This window comes from Akebia trifoliata, chromosome 10 (genome assembly GCF_017979445.1).
Source record: "Akebia trifoliata isolate Shusen 1 chromosome 10, ASM1797944v1, whole genome shotgun sequence".
Lineage (NCBI taxonomy): Eukaryota > Viridiplantae > Streptophyta > Magnoliopsida > Ranunculales > Lardizabalaceae > Akebia > Akebia trifoliata.
This window is the reverse complement of record NC_141384.1, coordinates 3,313,615-3,325,966: the sequence shown is the minus strand read 5'-3', so window position 1 is coordinate 3,325,966 and position 12,352 is coordinate 3,313,615. Positions and strand designations below refer to the sequence as shown.

General features: G+C 34.0%; 1 protein-coding gene and 1 long non-coding RNA gene across 2 annotated transcripts; both read left to right on the top strand.

Moving 5' to 3' along the window:
- The first annotated feature begins 1,165 nt into the window (after window positions 1-1,165).
- LOC147392787 (uncharacterized) lies at window positions 1,166-1,747 on the top strand. The gene has a single exon (XM_086456414.1). It carries the CDS (start codon window positions 1,166-1,168, stop codon window positions 1,745-1,747), a length of 582 nt encoding a protein of 193 aa, XP_086312540.1.
- Window positions 1,748-8,283: 6,536 nt separating this feature from the next.
- Window positions 8,284-12,068, top strand: LOC147392786 (uncharacterized). Its single transcript, XR_015182295.1, has 2 exons — window positions 8,284-8,665; window positions 11,515-12,068. It is a non-coding gene; the product is annotated as an uncharacterized LOC147392786 (long non-coding RNA).
- Window positions 12,069-12,352: the final 284 nt, after the last annotated feature.

Sequence of the window (12,352 nt, the reverse complement as noted above, 5' to 3'; positions counted from 1 at the left end):
GCGAATGGGTGGCTGTTGTTTTGGATGGCGGCTGCGTTTAGGGTTTACAACAATCTGTCTTCTTGACGAAGAAAACGATTTTTTGGGCCAACCTGATTCGGGTTTTTCGATTGGGTTTTGTGTTTCAATTTTGGGCCAAGCCCGTTAGTTATTCTATTGGGCTTTTATATCGTTTTTGGGCCAGCCCAATGTTTTATTCGGTTGGGCTTTGTTTGATCAGTTGGGCTAAGCCCAATTAATTGTTTATGTTGGGCCAAAGCTGTTTTAAGCTACAGGTGGAGCTAGCCCGTTTGGCTGTGGAAGAGTCCATTTTGAATATTTTTTCGAGATCTATTCAATAAAATTGTTAAAATAATTCGTTGACAGTAACATATAACAATAAAGTTCAGATTAAGTTGTACCCTTTTGGAGAATATATCTATAATTATTTTCTTTTATATTGAATAGTTTATTTTATTATTTTATTGTACCCACATGTAAAACTAGAACAATTAGAAAGTAAATTTAGATATATTAGGGTATAGATCTTGCCTATAGGGGTTTAGGAAGACACTTTGAGTGATCGTTCAAGGAACGTGATGGAAATAAAATAATAGTCTGCCTAAAGGTGACCGTTCTATGGAAGTTACGGGTTCTTGAATTTTGAGACTTAGTATCTCACTAAGATTACTTTGTGGCACTCTTTTGCATGAAATCACTAACTTCTGCCTAAAGGTGATTTAGGGATGTTTGTGTAGATCGAGTGAATAGAATAGTCACAAGTGTGAAGGGGAGAGAAGGATAACAGTCTTGCCTAAAGGTGTGGATAGTGTCTGGATTGAACTAGAACATGAGTAGTTAGGTCTATGTGCGAACTCCAACGCAATTTTAGGGAAGATACAGCATATTAAGATCTCAACCCAAAGGCGAGTCTTAATGATGCGACTTGTTTGTACCTTCAGAGTGAAAAGTTTCACCCTTAATAAAACACTCTGAAACGATTCGACCAAAACCCCTGGTACGAATTGAAAGAATTGAATCCCACAATATATATATTAATATTTGACCATATATTATTACAGCTATGGATGGGTCATTGATTCAAAAGAGTCTGGCAGGGATTGAGCCTCTTAATGGCTCTAATTACTCATCTTGGAGGATGAATATTGATATTTTGTTGGGATGTATGGATTTTGATTTTGTTCTTTTTGAGGACATCCCACCAGCTCCACTTTCAGATTCTACGGAGTTGGTAAGAACCCATTTTGCTAAATGGGAAAAGGCTAATAGATTGTCCATCATGATCATTCGAGCATCTATTAGTGAAACTTTTCTAGGTGGTATTCAGACCACATATACAGCTAAAGAACTATTGCAAATCATCAATAAACAGTTTGTGGGAACAAAGAGATCAGTTCAGTATGAGTATTTGGGTCAGCTAATGAATCTGAAGTATGATGGTAATGAAAATGTGCGGGAACATATTCTTAAGATGTCAAAGCTCGTCATTGGTCTCCGTGAGCAAGGGATTATTTTTGAAGATGACCTTCTAGTACACATGGCAGTTTTATCTCTGCCTAATTCTTTTGATACTTTTAAAGTCAATTACAGTGCACAAGAAACTAAATGGGATCTGAATCAGTTGATTTCTCTTTGTCTCACTGAAAAAGCAAGATTGAGAAGTTCGAATGTTGAGTCAGCACACTTGGCAATTCACCCAAATAGCAAGAAAGATTTCAAGAAAAACGTCAACAATAATTTTAAGTAAGGAAAAGAGTTCAAGGATTTCAAGAATCAGAAAACAATCAAGGAAAATACAGAAACTGGGAAAATAGATAATGAAGATTGCTGATTCTGCAAAAAGAAGGGACACATGAAGAGAGATTGCTTTGCGTATAAGAACTGGTTACAAAAGAATCCAGGATGGGTTCGACAGCAAGAAAAACCCCAAACCAGATGATAGATTTTTTCTTAGGAATGCAGAGGCATTATTGGTTGAGGTTGTTGGAGCTTATCGTCTTATTCTTGATATATGACATTATTTGATTTTAGAAGAGATTTTCTATATCTCGTCTTTTAGATAAACATTCTTTCCATTTCTAGATTGGATATTGTTGGACATGTTTTTTATGGTATTTATCAGTTATCTTTGGATAATTTGTTTGCTTCTTCTATGTTATGTTTATTTGTTGATTCTTATGTTCCGGGGTCTAAGTGTTATGGTTCGTCAGAAAACTCTTCTATGTTATGGCATTTGAGAATAGGTCACATTTCCAAAATGAATACTAGAATCTTAAGTTAAGAAAAGAATTTTAAGTTATCTAGATTTTTTAAAATTTTGATGTTTGTGTGGATTGCCTTAAAGATAATATGATTAAACAACGGAAGTTTGAAGTTACTAGGGTTATCGATTTGCTAGGTTTCTTAAATATGATCAAACTAGTGGGAGTGAAAAACGAAGGAAAGTTATATTTGAAGAGAAACATAGTGATCCACCAATATATTTTATTCTGCAACTTTTACCTCATTTGGTGGCTTCACCTGTCCGTACAATCGTTGTAAAAGATGTAGCAATCCAACCAGAACCTAATCCCCAAGCGGTGGTGGTCCAGTTCCACAACCAATCATTCCCATTAGGAGATCTACCCAAGAACGCAGACCCGCTATTACAGATGATATGAGGTATACTTTCGAGAATGAGATGCTATCAAAGGTGATATAGATGATCCTTCAACATTCAAAGAAGCAATAGATTCAAATGAATCTCAATTCTGGTAGGAAGTAATGAAAGAAGAATCGAGATCTATGGAAAAGAATGAAGTATGGGAACTAATGACGTTCCAGAAAGTCGTAAGATAAAATTCAGAAGGTAAAGTAGAAAGGTTTAAAGTAAGGCTTGTAACAAAGGGTTTCAAGCAAAAGTCAGGTATTGATTTCAGTGAAACTTATTTTCCAATTTCTTCTAAAGATTCACTGAGGATCATTTTGGCGATAGTGGCACACTATGATTTAGATTTACATCAGATGGATATAAAAACTGATTTTCTGAATGGTGAACTGGATGAGGAGATTTACATGGCACAATCTGATGGCTTTAAAATTGATAAAAGAGAACATTTTGTCTATAAACTGAAAAGATCAATTTATGGGTTGAAACAAGCAACAAGACAATGGTACTTGAAATTTGATCAAGTGGTGATCAGATACGGATTTAAAGAAAATATCGTCGACAAATGCATATATCGCAAGATGAGTGGGAGTCGATTCATCATTCTTGTGATTTATGTTGATGATATATTGCTAGTAAGCAATGATGCACATTTTTTATGTGATAATAAGGCTGTTACTGATTTTGCAAAGAATAAAAGAGTAACCAGAGGAAACAAGTACATCGAAATAAAATATCTTTTAGTATGTGAAAAGGTTCGTGAAGGATTGATTAAGATTGCTAAGATAGATAATAACAATATGTGGCTGACCTTCTCACAAAAGGACTCCCCTAAGATTTTCAAGGAACATGTAACTCGTACGGGAGTTATCATGTCATTTGTTCATGTTATTTAAGTGTTAAGTTTGTTTTATGCTTGTTTTGATTTATTTATACTCTTGATAGACTATTTATTGTTGCTTAAAGAAATTGATTATGACTAGTCATTATTTATGCATTATTGTGTACACATGTTATGTTTGCCTGTGAGTAGATGTACTCGTAAAGTGTTAAAGAAATGCTTGGACTAGACGTGACTTGGCATCACGTTGATGAAGTCTTCATTCTGGATAGAAAGGTGATGGAATATCACATAACTGGTTGTTAGTAAGATATCAGAATGACATACGATGAGTATGAAGTTGGACACCTAAGGAATGTACATACAGACTACATTGAGGAGTGTATATTGCCCTAATACCACAAAGAAAGTTCACGTAAAGGTAAACTCCTTGAAATTCATTGATGGTACTAGTTTTGAGACCATATAACTGTCTTAGGACCGACAATTGAGCACTTTGTTACATCCATGATCCATCATTAGTGGTATTTTTGAATGAAGGTGACAGTTAAAGATTATCTGAATTGTTTTGAATAATTGTTTTTCAAAAGAGTGCACTCGATTATTCAAAAGATAACAATCTAGAGAGTCGTTTTAAACAAAAGGTATATGTGAACGCCAATTGGGAGATTGTTGGAATTATTATTATTATTATTATTATTTTCGTAATTAAAATTATTTTGTGGCCTTTTCACATATACAAATTTTATATAAACTGGATTGTAATTTGTTCAAAACATTAATGATAAAATTGGAAATCATGCTAGTAGTCTGGCATTGGTTACCAGCATCAAATATGATGGGTTAGTGAACATCCTATCAAAACTTAAGTGGTATTCACCTAATACTAGAATTCTACGATGGGTAGAAAATCTAGTATCCTCTATTATAAATAGGTGGCCGTCCCCCCCTCTCTACACACAGATTATTCTATTATTGAGATAGAGGTTCCCATCACCAAAAGTGTAGGTAGAGTTGGGATAGTGCACCTATTCTTTACAGATCAAAATCAATGTATTCTCCGCATATAATCGAAAAGCGAATCCAGGTATTTTACAATTATTGCTTTTCGATTTCAATTATTATATTGTTTGTTCAAGATCAAATCCTAGATCCATGTCTACTATGTTTGTAGAATTTATTTTTCCCTAACATACGTTACTCAACCCAGACTTGCCTATGAATTGGGTTGAACCTGATTTGAATTCAGGGCAATTCACCCAAGTTGCTACCTTAGCTACTAGTGAGAGTTATACCTCAATCCAACAAATATATACATTGGGATTTATGTATCACATTGGCTCATCCATACAAGATGACTTATATGACATTTTAAAATTTTAGATCGAGCTTAAGAACATTCAAGTTAGAAAATTGGTTTTGATGCTTTTTGAGTAATATAGTCATTTTTTTATGATTCAATTGTTTGTAACATTATGCTAAAGTAAGATTTTGTAAATAAACATCTATTAATCCTCATTATAAGTACTTTAAAATGATTTTTTTTTTTGGTTTCATAAAAGATCGAGGTAATTTAGGATATAAGTATATATGGGCTGGGTGAGGATGATCTCCTAATCATAGAGACCATCCTCACAAAAAATCAGCTAATTTAAAAAACTCTTAATCATATAAGACAAAAATTTTGTCTAGAACGTTGTTTCCACTTTTGTCTTATATGGGGTTAAAAGTTTAAGATTTGGCAGATTTTTTTTAATTATGATAATATCCTCATCATAAAAAATCAGTCAAATCCAAAACTTTTAAGTCATATATATAGGGTCCAGTTCAACAATCCACATTAAGGAGACCACGTTGGACGTCAAAATTTATCTTATATTGATTAAAAGTTTTGGATTGGGTTGATTTTTTGTAAGGATGATCTCGATGGTGAGGAGATCATCCTCAAAAAAAGACCAGTACATTCTGAAATTTCTAACCCCAACAAAAATGGTTTACAAATTAACGGTAAATATTGATGGTCCACATCAGATATCCGCTCGAAGGATTTTTGGGTACAATCTAATATGGACATCCTTTAAAAAACATGATAAATAATCTGATATGCATATTCTTAATAGAAGTGGCAAATCAGATACATATATTTGAATGTAGAGTTGGATAAGGATACGAATATATACTTCATCCGATCCACACCTGACACATTGCCAATCATAGTTAGAGTAGCCTATTATTATGATTGGGTTAGGGCTTAAATAAACCCCTATGATCCCAAACTGATGAAACACCCTTCAATATTTATAGCAAAGTATTTTTAATCTATTTAACCTCATCTTCGATTAATCACTATTCTTTAAAATTGGAGGCCAAAGTATAATAATCTTAAGGTTCAAATTTAGGATAATTTTTTTTTACCCCAAGTTGATGAAGATTATTGATTTTAGACAGAAAAATGAATTTTTTTTAGTTCAGGTTTAAGGTGGAAGAGTCTACCATCTTCAAACTCTTCAACTTCAATAGAAAAATATTTTTAATTTCATTTTCAATTAATTATTTTGAACCTTGTCTTAATCCTTTTATATAAAATTCTAGAATTTTATTTTTAAAAAAATGTCATTTTCTACTTAAAAACTTTCTATCTTATCATTTAAAATAAAAAATATTAAAGTATATTAATCTTAAGGTTCAAGTCTATGATAATAATAATAAAAAAACTACCTAAGAGGTTGAAGATGATTGGCTTTGGAAAGAAAAATCCAAGGATTTTTTATTTCAAGTTGAAGGTGAGGGTATTGTGATCATTTTGCATTAGTTTATTAGAGAAAATTGAGGTCATGCATTACCCCTTGACTTAGGTATTCTCTCATAGGCCAATGAGAAGTAACCTAAATCCTTTTCCTTAATCTTTAAAAAACGCTAGAATTTTATTTTCAAAGTCACTTATTTTCAAGTTATTCAATCTTAGTAATCAACTGCTGCCCATCCAAGAAGAAAATCCTAGCTCCATCCCTGCCAACGTAGAGAATACTACACGGTCAAACATTTCCTTTATATATATAGATATCATTTTCACAAAAAATTAGTCAATTCCAAATTTTCTAATCTTAATTTACAAATTAAAGAATCGTAAATCGATCGATTTTTATAAATCACTTTTGATGGGGTTAAAAATCTTAGAATGAGTTGAATTTTAATGAGAATGATCTCCTCATCATAAAGATTATCCTCATAAAAAATCAGTTCATTTCAAAAATTTTAACTCATATAGTGAGAAAATGTTTAGCACACAATATTTGACTTTGTTGATGGCCTGGGAACGCCACCCTATATTTATATGATCGAAGACTATATCTCCTTTGTAGTACGTGTGCAAATGGTCCCACACCAAAGGGATTAAGGCTCCCACACCTAAGGCTCGAATAGAATACGACCCAAGACTGAATCTCCTTTGTACTACATGTGCAAATCGGTCCACACGTAATCGACGTCATAATAGAATATAATAAAATAATATCATTAGTGCTGTTGTTGTCATATACTAGTAAAAGTGACAATGAAATAATAATTACACGTGGCAGTTTGTCGTAAAGTCAAGAGTTTACGTATAATAATTTATTGAGTCCCGATATCCGGATTTCAAATTTTTTCACTCGATTTGTACTCGGTCAACGTGGCAATGCACAGGATCATATATCTTCTTTTTCTTCGAGATACACATGGATAAAAGATGTACAATTCCATACACTTACTACGATCTACGGATCGTCGTGGTTTGGTCCGACAGCATGAAATCACTTCAAAAAAACATATGAGATGGAGCGCACTGAGCACTCGTGTCAGCTCACCAAAAACGCCCCTAGAAAGCTTTGAAAGGCCAATCGCCGAATCCTCAAGTTTAGAATCGGTAAACCAAAAGTCTCATCTAAGTTCGCTACTTTTCAATGTTAAAGCAAAGTTTCTACATCCACTCCAGATTATGACACGTGGCATTTTATTTGCCTCACTTACTCATAAATTATTATTATTACAGGGAGTCATGAAATCCATTTTTGGTTACATATAAATCCGAACTATTGTATATTCGAAGTTCTCTACCTATATGGTGAATGGTTGTTATTCTTTCTTGATATCGTTCTTTATCCTAATGTGACGCTTTTACTTATCAAATTGTGATGATTGCATGTCATTTATACAAGATTTGGTCGTATTGGAGTTTTCTTGTGCACGTTCTGTCACGTATTGATAGTTGGTAATCTTTGTCATATATTGATAGTTGGTAATCTTATTTGATTTCATATTTCTTTGGCCTTTGTGGCCCTATGTCATCAGGCGCTCGTTGTTTGCTCGATACATACATATTAGTCATTATGGGACTCTTGATCCTTAACTTCTTATTCTTAGAGTGCTAGTTATTAGGTTATGAGGTTAGTTTTCGATCATGATCATCTCATACAAGTGAATTGAAAATGACAAGAAGTACTACTCATGGAAATCTTAGATGGAAAGTTGTTATTGCTTTAATTCAAGGGGTTGACCCAATTTCAATTTGGACCAATAAACAATTAATGTTAGTAGGTCGTGAGTTCGATATCCAGTATGGGCATTAATTCCTCAGGGGCACCCTCACTTGGTGCGTGTGATGTATGGACATTGCACGTGCACCGAATCTAATCCTTGGACAAGACCATGGTTTATGAATTGAGCAAAGTCCAAATATGAGCCAAATCCGTCTATGGGATACCCGATTAAAAAAAAAAATTTATTACTTTTGCAACTTGGAATCAAGAGCTTCAATGCCTTAATACCAATCAAGATTAAAAGTTATAATTTTGCTAAATATTCTCGATAACTAGCATCAAAGCGTGAGTGATGAATCAAACATGTTGGTCACGCAACATTCATGATGTTTGCCAACATGCAAGAATGAACTGAAAGGTTATACCACGTGGCGCTTTATAGGAAGATGCGGATCGAAGTTCCGTCCACACGAAAGAAATCATCCATTTTCTCTCTCCTCGATTCACGCGTTTCTTTCTCACAATATAATTGAACGCGTTCGTCCTCCTCGCCTTTCCATTTGTCCAACCGAGACAAACGGAGAAGACGATCACACACGACCAGAAGAGAAACGAGAAAGACTTCTATCAAATCAACCAATCAACAATTCTTCTTCTGCTGTAAGTTCTTGTTCTATCCCTGATATCTAGGGTTTTTTTATTTTATTTTATTTTATTGTTGTTGAAGGTTTTAGCAGATCTGAGCTGTTTTCTTGTTTATTTACCGATCTCGATGGTAATTATGAGCTGCTGATGGAATTTTTCTTTCTTTCTTTCTAATTTCTTGGTTTAATTTCTATTGATTTTATTTTTAGAAATGTTGATGTTTGGATTTTTAATGATTTTAGATTTTGGTGAATGTTGATCTTTTCTTGGAATTGTGGTAATTGAAATACTCCTATTTGGATCCACACGAATTATGTTGGTTTAATGTGAGAATATAGATTTTAATGGAGGGAATTGAAATCATTCTCAGTCGGGGTGACATTGTGGGCAGATCTGCTGCTGTGGAATGTGTTGGTGCCCTCGAGTTCTTCAGGTTGTGGATCACAAATTATACTTGTCTCGAGGACACCAACGCAGGTCATCTGTTTAAGGCATTATGTTGTTGCAAAATCTGTTTTTTTTTTTTTCAAACATTTGTATATAATCTTGACTGTCGTTGGATGTGGTCGTGACCTCCCAAATTGCCTGTAATTTTTTTCAAAGAATTGGATGAACTCGATGGCTACCAATGATATTCTCAATTGCTCTCCATTTGAAATTTAAACTTGATTAATGGGAAGGATAACAGAATAAGCTAAACTAGAAGCTTGGCATGTGCAAATGCATATGTATCGAAAGGGTTTATTTGTAATTTAAAATATTGATTAAAGGGTTTTTGAAGATTATATAATAAAAAAGATACTTTTGTAATTTTGAAAACTAAGCAAAGGAGTACAATTTTTCTTAGTTTCTTACCAAAATATTCCTGATTATATTAAATTTAAATATAAAAGTGGGAGCATTTATGGCCATTCAGATTTTTGTGTCGAACCACTTGTACTCAGCCTTCTCTCATTATAATAGTAAAGACAATGCAAAGGTAATGCCCTCTAGAGTCTTAGATATTCATAATATCTGTCTAAATTAGAGCATTAGATGTTCAGACTTCAGAGCATTGTTGTATAGTCTAGGTAAGGTTACCCATCATGGGTATGAAAAGATTTGAAACAATGAAGGCATGATGATGGCACAGGGAGAGTGAGTCCCTCTGATTTGAAGGGCACTATCACGCTCTTGGAGGGGAATTTGTATCTCACATAAATTAGATGTGTTGTTGAGGTGTTGTCTTAACTTGATTGTGATGGCACTATGTAAGTGGGATGTCACTAGGAATGGACCATCGAAGTATGTTATATTCATTGTCAGGAGTGGCAGTTTGAGGGAGTCATTTTGGTGCAATCAAGAGGCTCTTAAAATCATTTCAGATATGGTTATTTTTTATGAATTCTTTTTAATAGAAAAATTATTGTTTTTTATTACTTGTGATAATTTCACCCTTCCATGCAGTCTCATCTTTTATCAAACTAGGTACTGGTTGGCTACAATTTCATTCAGGACATGCTTGTGCTGCATGGCATGCTTCGCTGTTGTTTTTTTTATTTCATTTTCTAATCTTAGTTTAAGTTGTCAGGTTTTGTCCTTTGGGTATTTTTAGAGAGTTTCTATTGCCTCACCAACTTTTGCTAACGCCACCCCAATTCATATGTAAATCAGCAAAGAATTAGCACACATCTTGGGGGGTGGCATTTGCAAAAGCTGGTGTGGCAATAGAATCTCTCTATTTTTATTGTCATCCTTATATCATACTCTTGAGCTGCCTCAAGGGGTGTGTTTTTTCACCCCTACTCCAAACTTCTGTTACAAGGCCCATATTCAATGGAATTCATCCTATTTTTAAGTTTCTGAATTTAAGCCTCACAGCTCTTCTATGCTGTGCTTTTGAAAATAATCAAAGGAATAGGAAAACTGGAGAAGCTTTTCTGCAATAAAGACTCAAGTACTTCTGGATGTTACTGATAAAACAGATCTGTTGGATCTGGATGGTCTGCATCTTGATTCTTGTAGAATTTCCTCAGTTCCACACCCTTGTTCTTGCTCTTGCTCCTGCATGAGTACAAGTTCTTACTTTACACAACTTGAAGTTAAATTTCAGGGAAGTCAGCTTAAGAGTTGGTATAATTGTAGTAGTAATGGTAGTTAATTCTATTTTAGAGGTGATCTGGTTATGTTAAGATTATGCAAAAATTGGGTTGGTTTTTCTATATTTTAGTTTGGAAGATTTGTGAGTTGGTGCTGAAGAAAATAAATAAAATAAAGGAACGACGATGTATCAGGTTTATTCATACTGGTCCATAAAGAATCCAAGAAATAAGCTTTGTTTATGGTCTAATTGGGATTTACAATGTTTTTAGGACCTTGGGGATAGTGAGCTGGTTTTGGTTAATTGCTTTGATTGAAGCATCGTACGCTTTCTTGACAATTCCAAGCATGTGAAACTTAAAGCAACAAGCTGGTGATGGATTTTGAATCTTGAACTATTACAGGGGCTATAAATTGGATCAATTGGGCAAAATTTAATTTACTGACTTGGATTAGGAAGCATTGTTTTAAAAATTTACAACAACAATGATGATGAATGTGTAGTTAAAAATTTTTCCTTTCCCAACAGAGTTCGGTTAATTTAAATTCCTAACCTTTTTTTTGGATAAATAAAATTTAAATTCTTAGCTAGTCACACTGATACACCTACTTTTGTAATCTTTTCTCATAATTTCTCTCTATAAAGTTTCACAATGTGCCATTTTGACATTTTCAGTACTAAAAAACCCTCATAATATTCACTTATAATAAAGCCTTTCCCTTTCCTGTTTTTTTTTTGGTTTCCCTTTTTATCTTATTTTTTTGCCTTCGATATTTGATTGCAGAAGGTCAGGATAAACTATGGTTCTCGATGTTATATCTTCTCCACATAGGAGGTCCCAAAATCCATTTTCATCATCTTCGTTGAGGAAACAATGCCTGCCCCGTGAGGAATTAGGGAACTGGTCAACTCTCTTTCAGCGGCACCGGTTCCTCCTTACAATGCTTGCCCTCCTAGCACTTTTGTGCTCTATTTATCTCTACTTCGCTGTAACTCTTGGGGCCGACACTGAAACATGTTCTGGTTTGGCAGGAACCCAAAAGACATTGTGTCGATTGGAGCTTGCAAAAGCTTCTGTGACCAGAAAAATGAAATTCTTCTAGCAGAACAGAGACACTGATGCAAAGAAAAGAAATTTAAAAAAAAAAGTATGTTATTTTGGGTTGCTCACACAAGTTTCGGATGCCCTTTAGTTTTCGATTATTTATACCTCAGGTATACCAATATGTTTGTATTCTACATTTCATGTTTTCTTCTGGATGCTACATTGGAAAAAACATTGTGATCTCATTGATGAACTTGATTATTATTTATATAATTTGATAAATTCAATGATGATATTGACTGTGAAGAAGTAAATTATAAACCCTTCTTGTCTGTAGGGGGTTGGGGGTACTCTTATTTTGAAAAGGTATTCTGCTTGTTTTCTTATGTAAGCCTTGTATTAGGTGAAGGTGGGAGTGTTCTCTGTGAACTTTGAAAGACTATTTTTCTTGGCAATGTGGCTGAGAAGATGAGTTTCCTAGTAAATATAATTTGACGGGACGCAGAACATCGAATGCATCATTGTTGTGACATGATATTACGAGGGATTTTCGAGAAAAATATTTTTCTTTGGAAAT